At 37.3% G+C, this 20,531-nt stretch overlaps 1 protein-coding gene across 1 annotated transcript in view; it reads right to left on the reverse strand.

Moving 5' to 3' along the window:
- Positions 1-1,568: 1,568 nt before the first annotated feature.
- Positions 1,569-20,531, reverse strand: part of LOC109919878 (NIMA-related kinase 4) — a 32,531-nt gene continuing 13,568 nt past the window's right edge. Inside the window, exons 5-15 of the mRNA XM_048606706.1 lie at positions 19,409-19,822; positions 18,093-18,149; positions 15,895-16,032; positions 12,492-12,644; positions 9,936-10,002; positions 8,966-9,081; positions 6,649-6,743; positions 4,909-5,114; positions 4,442-4,575; positions 4,228-4,330; positions 1,569-3,703 (exon numbers count right to left, since the gene is read on the reverse strand). Coding sequence (XP_048462663.1) covers positions 4,235-4,330; positions 4,442-4,575; positions 4,909-5,114; positions 6,649-6,743; positions 8,966-9,081; positions 9,936-10,002; positions 12,492-12,644; positions 15,895-16,032; positions 18,093-18,149; positions 19,409-19,822 — 1,476 coding nt within the window. The 3' untranslated portion in view covers positions 1,569-3,703; positions 4,228-4,234. The remainder of the gene's footprint in view (positions 3,704-4,227; positions 4,331-4,441; positions 4,576-4,908; positions 5,115-6,648; positions 6,744-8,965; positions 9,082-9,935; positions 10,003-12,491; positions 12,645-15,894; positions 16,033-18,092; positions 18,150-19,408; positions 19,823-20,531) is intronic.

Raw genomic sequence — 20,531 nt, forward strand, 5'->3', positions numbered from 1 at the left:
TTTTCTTTGAACCACCTCCAATGCAGTTGCATCCTTCCTGATGTATCACCAGTTCCCTGTAAAACTGAAGTATGACCTCTCTACTTTTGTATTCAATTCCTTCCTTTATGAAAGTTAGCTTTCTTTTTAACTTGCTGCAACTATATACTAACACCTTACTGTGATTCATGCACAAGGACCCACATATCTGTGTCTCAGAACTCAACAGTCTCAATAATTAGATAATAGACTTTTTTTATTCTTTCTGCCAAAATCGAGAGATTCACGTTTTCCCACATTGTACTCGATTTGCCACATCTTTGCTACATACTTAGGTAGTAGCTTTTTGTAACCTCCTTGTGTCTTCACAACTTACTTTCCTCCTATTTTTATGTCTTTGTAAATGTGGTAACCCATCTTGCATTCAAATCATTTATGCAAGTTATAAGTAGTTGAGGTCCCAGCACTGATCCCATTACATCTTGCCAATCTGAAAAAGACTCATTTATTCCTACTCTCTGCTTCTATCTTCTTTCCATGTCACTATACAATGAGCTTTTATTTTCTCTAATAATCTTTGATGTGCCACCTTATCAAATGCCTTCTAAAAATCTAAATACAGTGCCTCTAACGGTTCACCTTTCCCCACAGCACATTACCTAGAGTCATACAGCATGGAAGCAGACCCTTTGGTTTGAATCGTCCATGCCAACCAGATATTCTAAACTGATCTAATTCCATTTACCAGCATTTGGCAATATCCCTCTAAATGATTCCTATCCATATACCCATCCAGATGCATTTTAAATATTGTAATTGTACCTGCTTCCACCATTTCCTTTGACAGCTCATTCCATAAATACACCACCTTCTGCGTGAAGAAATTGCCCCTCAGGTCCTTTTTAAGTCTTTCCCCACCCACCGTAAACCTATGCCCTCTAGTCTGGACTCCCCTACCCTGGGCAAAAGACCCAGGAAGGCCTACCCTCATATTTATCATGTTCTTACGAAAGTGTGGTATAAGCAATTCTAGTTGTGGTTTTCAAAAAGGAATACTTGAAAGCAAAACATTTAGCTTAGCTATGGGCAAAGGTGGGGGAATAGAAGTAACTTTATTGCTCTTGCAGGAAACCAGCTTAAACTAGGTGGACCAAATGGCTTCCTGTGGTATTTGTTTATATAGGATTATAGTGCTGATGAGTATGATTAAACAAATAGCACCATAATTATTACAAAAATAATTTAGGATTTTTACAAAAGATTGATTTTAAAATGTGGCAGATATTTTAAAACCAAAAGTATATCTATTATATCATACCATGTTAAGATCTGCATTTAACTTGTAGAATGACAGGTATGGTCTTCAAACCTGACTGATAAATTATACCAAGCAACTGCAATAATTCACGAGTTACATATATCTTTAAGAAGTATTATAAATAACTACAAAATTGCAAAATGCTCTTTACCTACTTTTCATTCATACATTCTAACTGAACATAATAAAAAATTGCTTAAAATAAAGTATAATTTATTACTCATATCAAATATCAATTTTCTTAAATTGTCAAATATTTACGTTTGAAGAGTTTGTGTTCAAAAGTACAAATATTTATTACAAACAATAAAGAAAATTCATTTGTACAAACTGACTTAATTTAACTAAATTCATTAGATTCAGTTTAACTTGATTCAAATTAATAACTGACTCTCAAACAATGTAATCAGTGGGAGCTGTATGAATTGTTACTGTATAAAAAATGATATGTCAATGTTGTGGTTGGTCGGCTCGCCGAGCTGGTTCGTTGCTTTTCCGCAGACATTTCATTACCCTGTTGGGTAAATTCATGATGTTACCCAGCAGGGTAATGAAACGTCTGCGGAAAAACAACACACCAGCTCAGCGAGCCAACCAACCACGACATCCACAACCCGAGCTACAAATCTACTCTAAAACCTTAGTGATATGTCAATGTTTCAAAGCACACAAACATTATATGATTACAGTGAGATACAAAAGTTATAATAACTTCAATGATATTTGAAAATGGAATAATAAACCTATCCAGTTTGAACATGAACAGATAGTAACACTTTATGTCGCCCATGTTGAAAAACATTTTCCAACTTCTTTTGCCCCAACTCTTAACGTCTGTGGGAGAGGCAAATTTACAGGCAGAGGGTGAAGTTAGGTAAAATTGAAACTTGAATCAAATCTTTTCTAGTCTGGAGTTCTGTGCTTGAAAGATACATTATTCTAAGTGACTGAACTATAACAGTAAAATCAATTAGATAAACTTCAGGAGGTATGCATTGTCATAACATGTAGAAAACTTAGGTAAAACTACTACCTAGTTTAATTTGGAAACTGTACATTATTTTTAATTTTACAGCAAATATTGCAATACAACTTTACAAGTTCACAAATCCTACATTCACTACTATGAACATATCTGGAGAAAGTACAGTGACAGAAACAATACAATAAACCCAATTGAAAATTTCGATATTTTCAGTTTGTCTGAAAGCTGTGCTTCAATGCAGACCATACATAGATCACATTATCTTTTTAGGTATAATATTGGTCTGGTTAGAGGGTGAAACGGTTACTGGGGGGAAATTACTTCAAGCACAAGCCACTGGATGGCAGGAACAGAACAAATCCTTATACCAGGTAAATCCTGCATATGGGAAGTTCTTGATATGAACTTTTACTCACTTGTTTCCTTTCTCATTGCAAGTAGGAATAAGTCTGATTTGATCAATGTTTGAACTGATATGCGTATTTATATTGTCATGCCTTCTTTTCTTGTCCACACTATTCTTCTAAATTCTTAAATGCGTAGTGTATTGTTCTCATTTATTCACATGATCAACATTTTCAGATACACAATGGATATTCTGCTCTTGTTTGCACAGAACTTGAAATTATACTCTTGTTAGAATGCTAACTTATAGATTGTGAAAATATATTGCTTAGTATGGCATTTTTATTCTATTGTGGGATGTGTGTGTTACTGGTAAGGTCAGCATTTGTTCCCAGGTTCTAATTACCCTTGAACTAAGTGGCTTACTAGTCCATTTCAGACGGTATTAAAGATTTAACCACATTGTGCTGGGTCTGGGGTCACACATAGCCAGAGCAGGTAAGGACAGCAGATTCAGTTCCTTGAAAAGCACTATTAAAGCATTACATTTTAGGTGCATTAATTAACTCAAGTTCCACCAGGTGCTGCAGTGGGAGTTGAACTAATGTCCTCAAATGCATTAACCTGGACCTGTGGATTACTAATCCAAGTACTACTCGGCCACCCCTGAACTATATAGATAAAAGTGTACAAGGTTTAATCTGGTCAATAATAGATATTTCATCTCAGTTGGACAGTGTCAAAAAGCCACCAAAATGGCTTTGGCCCTCTGGGCTGGAAAAAGAAAATTATTTAGAATTGGCAGTCATAATTATGAAAATGAATGTGTATTTTATTTGAGGACTTTTTGACTGTTCATTGCCTAAATCTACCAAGTACTGACAACTGTGAGGTAATAAATAGTAGGCTGAAACTGTCTTGCAGTAGAAATTCAGGTGAGAAAGTTAGAAAATGACAGGACAATAAAACAGGTAACTTGCCACTCAGCAGATAACAGCTGAAAAACCGGGACTGCTCCTGTGGAATTTCTTGTAAAATGTTCCCTTAAAGTATACCCTGTGGTGTTTGGGCAAATTCTAGAAAGAGAGAATTTGTGATTATGAATTGACTTACTGCAAAGGTTTCAAACTGAGCTATGAATAAATTTAGCACTTTACAATGTATTTGGATCATTTAAGCACATCGATGACAAACGTGTAGTAAATTCTTTGATGGACAGTATTTGTCTACGTGCAAAATAGCTCTCTTACGATAGAAAATATCAACCACATATCAATTAAACTGTGATACATATTCAACTGATCATCCAATATTTCACAAAACAGTACGTTGATGATGTGAAAATATGATACAATAGCCATTTTAATTCACAAACTGAAAACGACATGGCTAGGTGAACATTCAGTCCATTGCTTCATGATCTTTGTCTAGTTTCTATGTTGTCCATTGCATGGAACAAAGTTCAAAATAAAATCCAAGTTATGCCTGCATGCATTTATACAACTGAGTTTTTCAGGTGTGATGGACACATTTTAACTGATCAGTGTCCATAAAAAGGCACTTTTTAAATCAAACAAGCTTATTAAGTAATTTTCAGTACCATGGAGTCAAAAATTTGAATGATCTTCAAAGAACTTTAGTTGTTGGACCTTCATACTGTAATTCTGATACAATTCTTCACCCATGTGCTCCTGCAGACATTCCTGAAATGGTTACATAAATCAGACTGGTGTTAAGTAACAAGCTACTGATCCTGAAGACAAATTAAGAACTCCTCGAAAGATTAAATGAACATAGAAAATAAAGGAACTTACCTCCCTCCTGTTTTCATCAGCATCTTCCATAATGTTATATACTTTTTCCAAAAGTTTTACTCCCAATCCTTTTACAACATCTGTTCTTAGAGCGTGAATTGTTCTTCTGATCTTCTCTGGTACAGATAAAACTTCTAAACAAAGTAAGGAACAGGAAATGGCTCAATAATGTGTTTTGTTTTAATTCATTCATGGAGATGGGCTTCACTGGCTAGGCCAGCATTTATGGTTCATCTCCAGTTGCCCTTGAGAAGGTGGCAAGCTGAAATATATAATCTGAAATATGTTACAGAATTGTTAAATTGAGGATAACTTCCAACTTTATTTACATCTCAACATCAAACATGTTAACATTGAAAACTGCTTCAATTGGAAAAAGCTGAAATTTTAAATGAATGATCCAATCAATACATTTATGGAATAAACAATACTTTAAGTATGTGATAATGCTTCTGATTGTAACATACCAGTTGGAAAATCATTGAAGCAAAAATCCTCCAGATCTTCCTTAGCTTTCCCGTGAAGAATCAGTGTATCTCTATACCTCCGCTGTAATCTGAATTCTGGTTTTGGAGCAGGCATTAGATTTTCTCTATACACATCTTTTGAATCCATGCTTAATGTTCGAGTCATCAATTTTACCAGATCATGCATTTCATTAGAATCAGCTTTGCTAGAAAATAAATAACAAGTGTTTAGAAAACAGAAGTGTACAATTTTATGAAAATCATTGAAAGCTTTACACATCCAAGAAAGCTGACTGAAAATGGCAGTTCGGGAGAAAAAGTAGCTAAATGTTTTAAACTGTTAATAGTGGTGTGCCACAAGTATCAGCACTGGGGCCTCAGCTTTTAACAATCTATATTAGTTGAAGGGACCAATGATGCACCTCCAAGTTTGCTGATTATACAAAACTGGATGGCAAAGCGGTTGTCTTCTTTTTCCTAGGCAGTTCCTTAGGATACAGGAGGACTTGCTTCCACCCTGATTTGATGAGTTCAGAAATTGATCTGCAGACTTTGCCACATGTGGTACAGACAGTGCTTGGTTTGTGTGCTCTCTCCAATGTTTCAAAACTTCGCCTCTTACTGTGCTCAGTGCTTTCCTATACAGAACTCTACTTTGGTTGACGTCTGACCTCTTCAAAGATGCTGTGAGGACATCACTAAAGCAGGGAGTCTCATAAAATCTATTCAGAGTAGGACACTTGTCCACACAAGTACTGGGGATATGAATCACATGATCTGCTCAGCTGAATTTTAAGTGTTTAGCATCTCAGTGCTGGGCATATTGATTTGGGAGATAATGGAGCTGTTAGACTGCCTTTCTTGTCAACCACTTTTCAGGATTTTGTGAAGACATTGTTGGTGGTACTTCTCCAGTGCTTTGAGGTATTTACTGTACATTGTCTCAAGTTTCCAAACTATATATTATGCAGAGATCATTGCTGGCTAGTAACCACGAGGTCAGTCTCATATTTGAGTTGTGGCCCTCAATCGGTTAAAAGCTTACTAACATATTGGAAACCCTGTTAAATTTTGGTGTCCATGCCTTTGTTGAGGAGGCTCTTTTCATTCTGTGCAGATCATCTCAGTCACTCAAGATTAATAGACTCCAATTTCTCTAATCTTTCATCAAAACTCAATAGATTGAAGCTGCCCTGGTGGTTTCCAGCATTGAAATTACATTAATTGCCTTTAGAATGCAGACATTTTGTCGACTTTGCATACATCTTTCAAGACTTTGTGTCACTTTGACAATCCTATAATACTAATTAATCAATGTACCAATGAAGCATCAATGCAATATTGGTAAAAGTCAACACTCAAACACACATAATGATTTATTCTAATAAAAACAAAGTGCTGGAGAAACTCAGGTCTTGCAGCCTCCATGGAGAGAAAAAGGGAGTCAAGATTTCAAGTCCGATATGGCTCTTCGTTAGAAAAGATTAGTCATATCGTATTTGAAACATTGGCACTGTTTCTTTCTCTATGAACGTTGCCAGGCCTGTTGTGTTCCACCAGCACCTTCTGCTTTTATTTCAGATTTCCAGCATCTGCAATTTTTAGTTTTTAATGATATAGTGACCCCACTGTTGTCTGCTATGACTAGTGAAGGAAACGCAAACAGAATGTTTAACCATATAGTTTCCTTCATTCCCAAACTGGGAATACCACGACGTAACAAGAAGTTTAAGTATTTACACTTCTTTGCAGTCCCCCTCTGATTTATCAGTTGAGCTGGTTGAGGAGCTATATTCATCATCATCTGAAAGGCGAGGGGATGACTCACTCATGACCTGTTAAAATAAGGATGAAACAATATATTAATTAAAAATCTGCAACAAAATGTAGTTTACAGTACAATTTGCTTCAGTATTTTGTTTTGGAAAAGGGTATAATTTTTAAAACTTGAGTTTGTACAGTGACTACTGTGTAGGAAGTAAAAGCAAGATAATGTGGATGCTGGATATCTCAAATAAAAACAGAAAATGCTGGAGAAATGCAGATCTGGCAGCATCCGTGCAGAGAGAAACAATGGTTACATTTTAAGTGCAAAGACTTCTTCAGATGGAGGAAGGACCATGTGAATGAATGTTGTCCTTTTAAGCATACTACAATGCAATTATTTAGGGTTCTTTTTCACCATATCCTTAAAATTATTTATATAAAATGAAAATCACCAAATAATACTTTGTTACATTCATCCAGAATTCTACTGGAAATACAGAAGTATTTAACAGACTTGCTTTTAAACTCAATGATAAGCATTTATCAACTCAGCTCTTACACTATCGGGTTTACACTGTCACAGTATTAGGGCACAAAACTTTAAGATCAAAACGTTTGGACCTTGAAAATATTAGGAGGCTTATCTGTTTTCCAGAGTGAGGAACAGATCAAACTGCAATGGCATTTGTTCTGAGAAACCATTTTCCTTGCATGTGTTTCTTTAATCACAGGCGATATTGGAGAACATGTTTTCTTTGTCCAATCAGAATTCTGAATTTTGGATTTGTCTTTAAACACCAGAATGTTTGTTTTGCGATCAATAATATGTCAGTCATGGAGAAAGCTATGATTTCTTGTCTGAACCCTCACAATACGTTATTCAATGGAGGAGAATGAGCAAATTTTATGCATATTCTGGGTTTGTTATCACAGCTGCAATAAGACACACAGCGATTTTCAAAATATAGGAACAGACTTCTAAATGGAAATATTAATGGAAAAATGGACAAAAACATCTTTAATGGATGCTGATGGCAGCAAAGTAAATTTTGCTATTGTGATGTTAGAAATTACTTATGATGCTTGGTTTTAGTTAGGTCTAATCATACTATGAAGCTTGACCGAGTGCTTTGTTGATTATTTACAAGGTTAAATGATGGTTGAAAGATTATTCCAAAAAAAAAAATTCTGAAAGGCATTATTCGCTGCCCCTTCACTTCTGTCCATGTTCATTCATTGTATCTTCTTGTGCACACCACTTTTCATTGGTTTTTATTATAGCTTCTTGATTCACCTTAATTGGTACTTTCATTCCAAATTGCTCAATTTAGTTACGATTTCTTGTTGAATTAATATTATCTGCATATATTAAAAACTGTGGCACCAGAAAGGGACAGGTACACATTAGATGGAAGACTTTCATACAGATTTAATTTCCCATGGCAGTTCTTGCAGCAAGTTGCAGGTTATTCAGTTACACAACATAATAGAAAATGTGCTACCACAGCCATTAATTTAGAGGAACGATGAACTATTTTCTTTAAACAGTGTATTATAGAATTTTTGATCACTATTTAGGGGATTAATTACCACAACTATTTGTTTTTATACAAAAAATTAGAGAGTGCTTTTATATATTACATACGCATTTTTGTTTAGTCATTTTCTGCTCTAAAAAGAATTATCCAGAATTTCAAATTCAGAAACTCAAAATGGGAAAAAAAGAAAAAAAACTAAATGGATAATTAGAATCAACTAATTTGCAATTAAAAGGAGACTGCACAGTAAAGATATTAAATGATATTCCAAAATGTTGCTTGGCACTGTAATATTTTATTAAAACTTGCTGTTTATTTAAAAAAACTCAGCATAATATTTGTGTCACGAATAATTATAAATAAACAGAAAAAATATTATTTTAAAATTTAACTCGGTATAGTAGAGAAGGCTTCAAATTTCCATACTGGCTGAAAGCAATTAACGTTTAAATTCATAAGACCATAGGATGTAGGAGCAGAAGCAAGCCATTCAACCCATTGACTCCTCTCTGCCATTCAATGAGATCATGGCTGAGCTAACAGGCCTCAGTTCCTGTTGTTTTCTTGTCTTTTCCCTACTACCCTTGAGTCCCTTACTGATTAAAAATCTGTAAATTCTCAAAGGAAGATAAATTTCTTCAAAGTTTTTCAGTAGGAGATTATGCATTCATGTCCAAAAGATTTTAGTTAATGTGACTTCTTGTAATGTAAATGGCACAGAATACAATAAATTCTAATGATCATAACATTACCTTTCCATGATTGGTAGTGATATCTGATAAGGATTGGCTGACTTTCACCTTTTGATTCTCTGCGTAAGAGTTTGCTTCTAAAGCTCCACAATGTGAACTCCTTCTTGAAGTGGAAACTGTTGAGGAAATCCAAACAATTGGATTTAATGTAATTTTACAAATCAGAATTAAGAGAGTTATACAGCACGGAAACAGTCCCTTTGGTCCAACTTGTCAGTGCTGATCAGACGTCCCAATCTGACCTAGTCCCATTTGCCAGCATTTGGTCCATGTCCCTCTAAACCCTTCCTATTCATATAAGTGGGGGATGGTAACTCTACCATGGAAACATACTTGGAATGTCCCCAAACAGACACCAGAATGGATTGAGCAATAAAAGTGAAGTACTGCTGATGCTGGAGATCTGAAATAAAAAAAATAGAAAATGATGGAGAAACTCAGCAAGCCTGGCAGCACCTGTATTTATCTCTCCAGAGTCAACGCTTTGAGTCAAATATGACTTCTTTGAAAAAGGACATGGACTGATGCCAGAAGAAATCTTATAAAGATGTCAATCTAAAGGGAAACCTTTACACCAGTTTTTCACATCAAATACCTACAATGGGAGAAAGTAGAGAAAGAGTCATACACCATGGCTCCTCAGGACTTTTTCCATTGACTAGCTGAAGTTGGCAGTTGCCCTGGAGTTAATCCTCAAATCATGCAGAGGCAGGAATTTGAAGTCGCACTCCAGAATCCTCGACCATAGAAGCCAAAAAATTAGAAAGAACTTCAACTTTCAATTATTGTGCAATGATTTACCTATGACCTCAATTAAGGTCAGGGTTGGACTATCAGCAACCATTGTAGAGGCTTAAACTTGAAAATTGGTGATATGATCTAGGTACCAGGAGGGTTGTGAAATCGGCAGAATTGTACCGTATAAAGAGTCAATACCTCCAAGACAGAAAAGAAATCATTCAGTGGATACCTGAATGAGGAAAGTTCTCCTTAGACTGTTTTAATCTCCTTCGTTCTCTGGCAGATAATGGGCGATCCTAGAGTAAAACAAAACAATTTTAGGATGAAATTTTCAAAATGTATTATAAATAACTATTTTAATTCTGTAGAATGCCATTACTACTTTTGTTCACTTGTCCATAGAATGCCCCCAGACACTTCTAGGAGAATTCTAAAAATTAGGTCAAATGAACAAAAGTTTAATCAAACAGGTAGGCTAGAAGGTGTATACTAAAGGAAAAAAGTGAGATAGAGAGATGGAGAGATGTAGGGAGGTAACTGCAGAGTCAAGGGCCTATGACAGTGTACAGGAATAGTCAAGTCTAGAAGTAACAAATTCAAGAATGAGAGTGGGACACGAAAGGTAATGGTGCAGGAATGGAGAGAATGATACTCTGGCTACAATTGGATAACTAAGAATGGAACCAGTTGAGAATAGCCATCTAGCTGGACGTGTCAGTGAAGAGGAGAATGCTGTAGTCAACTATGCCAAAGGCTGAGGCTAAGTCAAAAATGTTGAAAGGGATAGTTTGTCTTTGTCGCAGTCATACACAATGTCACAATTCTGCTGCTGTTGATGGCCCACAGCGCTTCATGGATGCCCAGTCTTGAGTTGCTAAATCAGTTCGAAGTCTGACCCATTTAGCATGGTGAGAACTAGCAGCAGAATTATACTCCGACACAACCTGCAACTTCATGACCCAATATATTCTTCCACCCAACCATTACCATCAAGCCAACGGATCAACTCTGGTTCAATGGAGAGTGCAGAAGGGCATGCCTAAAAATGAGGTGTCAACCTGGTGAAGCTACCAAACAGGATTACGTGCATCCAAAATGGCACACGCGGCAAATGACAGATGGAGCTAAGCGATCCTTCAAGCAGCAGATCAGATCTAAGCTCTGCAGTCCTACAACATCCAGTTGTGAATGGTGGTGGACAATTAAACAACTCACTGGAGAAGGAGGCTCCACAAATATCCTCACCCTCAAGATGGAAGAGCCCAACACATCACTGCAAAAGATAAGGCTGAAGCATTCACAGCAATCTTCATCCAGAAGTGACAAGTGGATGATCCATCATGGAAGGGGAGAAGAGTCAGGTCCAGGGAATGAGTTGTGTTGGGTCTGCTGAGGTAGGAATGTCTACTTGGGATGGAAGGAAATCAGTGGTTCAGTTTAATCGCTGCCCTGAAGTTAGAGAAGGTTTTTAATACTCTAACGTTACCTGAATAACTATTAAGCTTAAGTGAGTGGACACCCTTGGAATTCTCCAATTTTAAGGGATATTTTCAAGGGTTCCAGATGCAGAGGGAGCTGTGCATTGAAATTTTCGATTTCCTGTGCGATTCCCTCAATCAGCTGTATCAGGAATTCTGCATGGTCCCAATGTGCAACTTCAGTCTATGCTACTGAAACAACTGTTTAACCATTGGAATCCAAGTCAACGTTTCAGGTTGATGACCTGTTATCACAACCGGGGGAAATTAGCAGGGGGAAAAAGAGATCATGATCTGAATTTACTGAGGAGTCTTAAAGGTCATAAAGAGCTCGCAGAGTATTTGAAGCATCCACACCATTTTACTTTTATCTTACTGTTTAGTAAATCAGATTAAGGCTGAAGCCATGGTTTTTGTGAAACAGTGATTCTATTGCTTGCAAGGAGGAGGAATGAGAAGGTCCATGGCCAACCCTTTTGACCTACAATAATTTAAGCCCTTAAGTGGTCAATTAATGGCCACTTACAGACGTTAGCTTGTCAGCTCTCCAATCATCTATGTTCTTGATGGGTCTGGAGGCAATCAGAGGCACAGGTGGGGGGGAGATGGGGGCAAGTAGTGACGTGACTCCCTTGTCCTTGCATCTGACACCCCCCAGCTCCCAAAGAAGATTACAAAAAGTACATATCTTCACATTGCTGGATCCTCTGAGGAGTAGGCTTTGAATGGCAGATTTGAGGATCTCTAAGCTTCCTGCCTCAGATTGGCTGGCAGCTTCTGACAACCCAGGATACCACTTTCGAGGCCTGTAACTTGCCAAGAAACTAGCCAGTTAGCTCTTAACGAACTGGCTGGTGGGCGATATGGCAAGTTTGCTCAGCAGTGAGGCAGGGAGTTATATGCTCTCCCAGAAAAATCCACCCATAGAGTGCAACAAGTTTACCTATAGGTTGATGATACTCAATCCGAGATAAAAGTCAAGTAAAAATCCTGCATCAATTATGTAATATTCATATATAGTATGTAAAAAATAACTAGAAACACTTTGGAACTTCTGACTGTTGACTGTTTTCCTCCCTGAATGACTGTTACAGAGGGTTGACGTCAGATGTGATCCTACACAAGGCAAAATGAATTTTTCTTATCCTCCTGACTTGCTGCACTCTTCTGAAAATTAATTTTAATGGCAAGAATAATTGAATGAGACTAAGTGAGATCTGGCACAGTGGAAAGAGTAATGAATCTTTGTGGCAATGCCAATAGAGCTCTGCAATATGTTACAAGAAGGGAATTATCAACGTACAAACCTGTGAGGCTCCAATTTCATTATTCTTTGAGTTGGCCGTTGATATACTGATTTCACTAGCAATTTTATCGAGATTATTCTGCAGTTTCTTTATGTGAACTTTAGGTTCATCGTGTGGTATAGAAGGCAGTTGTCTAGGAGCTGATGCTTTGACCTGAAAATTTAAATGTCACCTTATTTAAAATGATATAAAATCATCTATGCCTGTTCAAAAAACTGCACTGATTCTAGAAATGAGACAGTTTTAGGTTATGACAATTTTTAATTCTTTCATGGGATGTGACAAATGCTGGCTGGGCCAGAACTTTTGCCTGTTTCCAATTATCCTCGATACTATACATCGCAGGCTTGTGCTACAGGTGACCTGCAGGCATCTCAACCAACATGGAACTGCAATTGTATTGTGCTGTAAAGACAGATAAATTCCTATCTGCCAAACCTTGTTTTAAAAAACAGCTACTTTAAGCATAGCTGGAAGACTCTGAAAGAAGCTGCCCCCAACCCAAATTTAATTCTGATGGATTTACTAGTAAACAGAGCAACATTAATCATTAAATCTTGCCAGAATGAATGAGTAACTAGTATCGACTTGGAGAGGAATGGGTGCATGAATGAGTGGCTGGGTCTGGGGCTGGGCGGATAACAGGGATTGGATTGGAAAATGACTGGGATCCTGAATGGGTGGGTGAACAAGTGACTGTCTGGGGAGCTGGATAGATGGCCAATTGGGTTAATGAGTGAGTAGGAACATCGGAACAGTTGTAGGCCATTCAGCTTGTTGAGCCTTGTCTGCAATTTAATTTGATCAAGCACTTGAGTGGCTTTTACCTACATTATTCCCATAACCATTTATGCCATTGGTAACTAGAAATATATAGACTTTAAACATACTCGAAGACCAAGCTTCCACAGCCCTCTTGGGTAGAGAACTTCAAAGATTCACCACCCTCTGAATAAAAACATTTCTGATTTCGGTCCTAAATGGCATCCCCTAGTTCTAGGCTCCCCATACAAGGGAAATATCTTAACTGCATTTGCCCTCTCTAAATATCTTTTAGGCTTCAATGGGATCACATCTCATTCTTCAAAACTGTAGAGAATACGGACCAAGCTTGTTCAATCTCTCTTAAGGGACAGTCCACTCAACCTGTGAACAAGTCTGATGAACCTTTGTTGCACTCCCTTTGTGACGTTATTATCTTTCCTGGGATAAGTAAATCAAAACTATACACAGTACTCCAGTGCAGTCTAACCAAGCTCCTATACAATTGAAACAAGATTTCACTATTCTTGTACTCAAATCCTCTTGCAAAAAAGGCGAACATTCGACTAGGCTTCCTAACAGATTGCTGAATCTGCAATGTTAACCTTCAGTGACTTCAGGGACATCAAGTCCCTTTGCATATCCACAACTTTCAGCCTCTCACTATTTGAGAAATACACTGCACACCCAGTTTTCTTACCAAAGTGGGTAACCTCACATTTTTCCGCATTACAGACAATCTGTCATGTTCTTCCCCAATCACTAAGCCTGTTCAAATCCTCTTGAAACATTTTACATCTTCCTCAAAACATACATTCCTGCTTAGCTTTGTATCAAATTTAGACATATTATATTTGGTCCCCATATCCAAGTCATTGATATTTATGGTGAAGAACTTGGACCTAAATATGGATTCCTTCAGTACCACGCTAATCATAGCCTGCCAACGTGAGAATGACAGATTTATTCCTACTCTCTGCATTTTGTAAATCCTGCACATTTAACAAACTGACTGGAAGGTTATACTAACGAAAGAATAAACTCTACAAAGCAGACAGTAGGCTGGCAGAGGAGGAAATCCCAGGTTGAAGGACAAGCTACTACTAATCCCCACTTACATCTGCTGAAGCCAGTTTGAAATGTGTCCACCAGAGGGAGATCACAGTGAGCATTGCTTAACCAACTCTTCCTTGGTGATCGGAACTTAAGGTCTAGATTTTTTCTCTCTCTAGCTTTGCTTTTAACCAAAAATGTTAAAAAAAAAAAGGGTTTTATTAGTTAGCTGTGCTGATTTGCACTTTTTAATGGTCATTTTTATTAATTACTCATTTATGTGGACAACTTAATGCTTTGGATACTTTAAGATTTATTTTACGGTGGCAGTAAACCTCACCTTTTGGAAATTTGCTCACTGGGCTCCCAGAGTGAGACAAATGATGAAATGTTGCTCACCCCTTCAAGCAAAAAAGGTTGGACCACCCTGAAATATAGGAACCAGGTCTGGCAATATAACCAGTTAGAGAATAATTAATTTTTCAGACAACACGGAAACCAATTTATCTGTGCAGCAAACAAGTATAACTGGAATGTAACACTATTTATCATAGTTTCAAAGAAAGCATATTAATTATTTTGTTAAATATACCATAATGATAGGTCTATATACTATATTTTGGGATTTGGAACTTTAATAAAAAGGCAGATGAATGTGGATCAGTTCTATGGAAGTTTTGTTTTCAAATGGATCAGAAAGATTTTTGGAGCAGTGGCTTTAAGTGCATCAATTCCAAGTAAGCAGGTGACTGCAGTCAAGTGCCTGGCAGAATCCTGGTAGTATTTGTGGTGCTGTAGTAGTGTCCCTACCCCTGAACCAGGAGGCCTAGATTCAAGTCCTACCTGCTCCAGAGGTCTGAACAGGTTGATTAGAAAAATGGGTTAAATAAAAACAAACCGTAGTAGCGTTAAAGCGATGGAACTTCCACACTGCTGAATTTATAACAGATCAGAAAGCTATTAATTTTAGCTTTTGAGTTTAGTTCAGAAGAATCAGGAGTTCAGTACAGATGGGCAAACAGTCTCTCCTAGTTCAGAGAAATCAGTCACTCGAGCTAAAGTGTTTTAGTTCGTGGATCTTCTAATCCAGGAGACCTTGTATGGAAATCTTCAAATTGTTAAAACTGAAAATAGTTTAGACTACTAGACTGTGACAGATTCATGCCAGCATACTACAAAAAAAATTAAAAATTATCTCAGGAGTCCAAGGAAAATAAACTGGAAGGAGTCAGTTAAGACAAAATAATTTTAGAAACGAGTGAAATTCCTCTGGAATGATATAGGTGTAAAAGAACAATATTGGAAAACAGACTAAAATTTTGTTTTGCTGTTTGTGGTTAATATCTTTCTAACTGTACATATATATCTTTGACTGATTTTTATAAATCTCTCTTGTGGAATAAATAAATTTCCTGGTGTTAAAGAACATCAGAACCTTTTGTGCATATATTTCAGTGACTAATTACCATAGTAACTACCTGCAAAATTCAAACAAATTATGTGACAAGCCAAGTTTCACTCTGGATTTTGACATGTCCAATATTACCATCAGCTAGAATCATAACTGTACTTGTATTTGCCTATTTACCTTCTCAGTCTTCCTTGCTTTTTCGTCGCTCTTCTCTCTACACCGCCATGAGATTGAGGGCTCAGATGAAGAACAATGTGGCAGGTAAGGCGCTGGATCCCTTACTGGTTGTTTTGCAACCTTCTCTGAAGGGTCCTCCTAAAATGTGTACAAAATTATGCGATATTTCATTAGATCTGATATCAAGTAGCACCAATACAAAATATGTCTGTTAAAATAGACTGTTAATACTGTTACAATCAAATTGCTCCTGCTTTGTGCTTAGTGTACAGAATTTCACAATAAATCTGTATTGGTTGATGCCCACATCTGCAAACATGGGGTAGAACTTAATGCTGTTATCAGAAGTGAACTGGAGGTGGAAGGATTGTTTAACAGCCACCCACTGGAGACACCATCACCTTCTCAACTCCGCTGAATTAAAACTGGAATGGGTGGCCTTTCTACTCAGAGGACAATTGAAGCCCTGAGGGGATCACTTAAGGGCATCACCTCACCACTATGTATTCAATCAGCAGTTTGAACCCATATATGGATACCTGTCACCTGTTGGAAGTGGTCCCTCCTTCACAGACAAGCTGTGCTCAATGGAAGGACCTACCAGAGGCAAAGACTACCTCTCCAGAAAGACACCTCCTTGCCCTTTATAATGGCATTCAGCCTTGTCTTCTGCAAGGCCACTTTGACTGGTTCCAACGATATCACCCCACTCAGGTCCAATTGGGAATGATAGCAGTGATCCTTATTCTGCCATTCAAGCAGTGAACCTGCCACTGGAGAGGTGTGAACTTCTAACTGGACATTTGCTTTCATATATGGGACATTTGCGCCACATCAGAATGTATGGTGGGAAATTGCCACCTGAAGCCAGGAAGTCTGATGGCAAGCAGAACGCTGCCTAATTGGGGTTTGAATTCAAAGCTGCTCCCAGAAATAACAGTGGCAGCATGGCCATCAGTTCTCTAGCAGTGGCCAGGCTCATCGGAACAATCATTAAATTCTACTGATAGTTTCTGAAGAAGCATTTTCACCTCAAATGTTAACTGACTTTTACAAATGCAAATGGTCTTTTTAGTTTACATAACTTGGCTGCTGCAGCTTAACATGTTTATAATTCCAAAGGAAGTAACTGAATATTCTGTTTTGATTAATTTGCTCTAGGACATTATTTGCATACATGAAAATCTCAATATCCACAAGCTTTGCTTTCAAGTACATCTCAAATGCAAATTTAATTTCTTTCAGGGATCAACATAAAAAATGACATGAATTTAGAATAGGATGACACAGTAAACCAGTAGATGACATTATTTCCTTGCAATGCTGTCTTCAACAATTTAATGTCAACACAGATTAGTATGCAATTATTATATATTCCATAAGTCTGTTCCCTGTTCTACTTTGAGCAATAAAAATATTGCGAAATATTACCCTCAGATGTTTAGTTAGCAATAAAGTTTCAGGAGCTGCATATTTAACAAGGTTACCAATTCATTCTGGAGAGCACAAAAATGTATTAATCATGGTATGACGAAACCATACATGTTAGTTGTAAAACCCATATGAAATGATAAAAATAAGTAATGTTCATTTTAGAAATTCTGAAAAAAGATCCTTGCAGTTTGTAATTATTTAGGAGTATACACAAATACCTTTCACCACTTTTCTTCCACTGATGGAAGGATGCAAACCACCTTGGGAAATTTTCATGGGTGGAATTTTATAAGTTTTTTCCAACCCCAATGTTGCAAATAATCTAACACCACAGTGATTTTCATTTGTTACATCTTATTAAAAACACATTACAATGGATTTCTAACACCTTAGTCTTATTTCTCATAATGTGACTTCAAAGTCTTTTCAGTTCAAAACCTTTCATTTAAATAGATCAAAATGGCTGTTACTTGTCCAACGATGAAATATGCTCTGCTTTGTAAATACTGCATGACAGCAATTAATTAATAAAAGAACCAAATTAAGGTCTTACAATTATAACGCTGATGTGATTGGATGAAGAGGGGTAGGAAAAGGCTTGTATGTAGCAACAGGCATGCAGCATATGGTCTTTTTTGAATTGTACCATGCAATATCTTCTCTATCCTCAGAAGATCCACAAACTAATATGGACTATCCTCTGTTTAAATGTGTTTGTTTGAAATCATACTTTTAATCAGAAACAAATACTATATTATACTTACCGTTACGCTAACTGGCACAAATGGTTGCAGCAGTTTTTCTGTAGAGTCAAAAATCTCCTGTCAAAACAACAAAGATACCAGTTAAATCTCTCCTATTTTATATTGAAGTCCACTGTAGTCTCTGCCTCTTGTGTCCAGATACCGTTATAACATTGTTCATCACACTCACTAATCTCTTAGTATGCAGACAGTCCCATAAAATCCATCTGAAATCATACTGAGATTGCCATTTGAATCTTTGATGGAGACTGGCGCACTTATCAAAGATAAGTTCAAATGTGTCTAACTAAGCAGTAGCGCCAACATTAGGATTTTGGCTCTTCACTGAGCACAGTAATGCATTCAATGTATTAATAAATGGGTTACATTCTCTTTAAACTCAAAAGTCAATAGACCTATCAATCTTGTCTAGTAAACCATTCAGCAGCAAAAATTTTGCAAGGTCTTTTACTTGCAGCACTTTTCAGATCCATAATTATTGGTAAACACTTGTTTCTTTATCTGGGATTTTGCTTAATCATGTGTTAATCTAAAGATTTGTAGAAACAAAAGAACAAGAACCGAACATTCAAGGGTAAAGCTTATTGATAATATTGTACACATAGGGTAGAATTTAACGCTCTTCCATCTGGAAGTGAGTTCCACGTCAGGGAGAGCTAGTAGATCAGGCAGGACAATGTAGAGTAGGGACCCAGTCTCCTTTCTGCCTCTTCTGAATTAAGTCCTTGTTGGGAAAGCTTGCGGTGGCCTTCTCTCCAGATGCTAATTGAGACTCTTGAATAAGTAATTAATGCCTACTTGGGGGTGTCATCCTGTCACCACTAGTAATAAACTAGTGGTAGATGGACACTTGCCATGGCAGGAGACCAACAATTCTTGTTCAGGGCACACAGTACCTCATTAAGAAATATGGCATCAGACAGTGGATTCTGACTGAGAGGCACTCTCTGCCCTTTCTCCAAATCCTCCCTGCAAACTCCATTCTGCCATCATTTACCTTTCTGAACCTAGGTAAAGGCATAAGTGTATTACTGACAGTGGTTACTGCTCCTGGTGATTCTGTTGGTAATGAGGAACTACTGGTCAATCTTGAAGGTGGGATTTCTGCTCTTCAGGAGGAATTAAATGTTCCACATAGTTTTGTCCACCCGCAGCAGGGTGCCAGCTATCAACTGGGGCCTAATTTCCTTGGGTATCCTGAAGATCAGGTTAACAAGGGTGCCACCAGAGCCTTCTGCCACTCTCATTAAATTCTATCTACAATTCCATCAACAAAGTAAAAAGCTTTAGGTTTTTATAATGTAACTACTTCATACCTGCACCTCAGATGACTGTTCTTCCCTAAAGGCAGGCTGAATCAGTTCAATAGTGTCATCCTTTCCATCAGAGAGTTCAGATAAGGTTTGGTTATCAGAGTTTTCAGGTTTTTCTTTCAGCATTACACCATTATGTAGTTCAGTATTATCAGCCTCAGTACTGCTGGCAGGTATTTTGGCTCCTTCATTAAGGCAGCCTCTTATGTTGGGTAAAGGTTCATCCACAACTGTACCATCAGAATTAGAATTCTTTCCTTCAATTCCATGAACAATATTAATATCCAACTTGCTTACTGAAGCTACCGAGTTTGTAGTACTATTCAAAGCCTGGCAAGAGACATCTGAATACATTTCTTCTTCTTGATTGCCACAGGTCTTATCATTTGGCTTGCTTTTCTGAGATGTTTTTTCTTCCTTTAACATGAAGACAAATACAATTTTCAAAATTACACAACTTTAAATTTCATTTTCTGGATACTTTACCAACCATTTACATACTTAATTACAGATTAAGTGCACAAGTTAATTCTCTTCAGTTCTTAATTCTTCTTCATTCTCAGAATGTGGGTTCTTATCGCTCCTGAGAGGTGCTGGCTGCATAAGAACACAAAAACTTGAAGCTGGAGTAGGCAATTCAGCCCCTAGACCTGCTCCATCATTTGATATGATAATGGCTGATCTCATCTCAGCCTCAACTCCACTTTCCTGCCCAGTCTCCATAACCCTTAAACCCACAAACCCACTACTAATTAAAAATTGGCTTTCCCTTCCTTGAATTAACTCAATGTCCCAGCATCTACCACACTCTGTGGTAATAAATTTCACAGATTCACAATCCTTTGAAAGAAGTAACCTTCTCCCCTTTTTTAAATCTGCTACTCCTTATCCTAAAACTATGACCTCTCATTCTAGATTGCCCCACAAGGAAACATTTTTTTCTACAACTATTTTATCAATTTCATCTTAGCATCTCACATACTTCAAATAGATCTCCTCTCTCTTTTCTAAACTCCAGACAGTATAGGTCTCAATTATTCAATGTCATCAGCATGGTAGTTCAGTGGTTAGCAGTGCTGCCTCACAATGTCAGGGACCCAGGTTCGATTCCAACGTTGGGCAACTC

Source organism: Rhincodon typus, chromosome 16 (genome assembly GCF_021869965.1).
Source record: "Rhincodon typus isolate 14 chromosome 16, sRhiTyp1.1, whole genome shotgun sequence".
NCBI lineage: Eukaryota > Metazoa > Chordata > Chondrichthyes > Orectolobiformes > Rhincodontidae > Rhincodon > Rhincodon typus.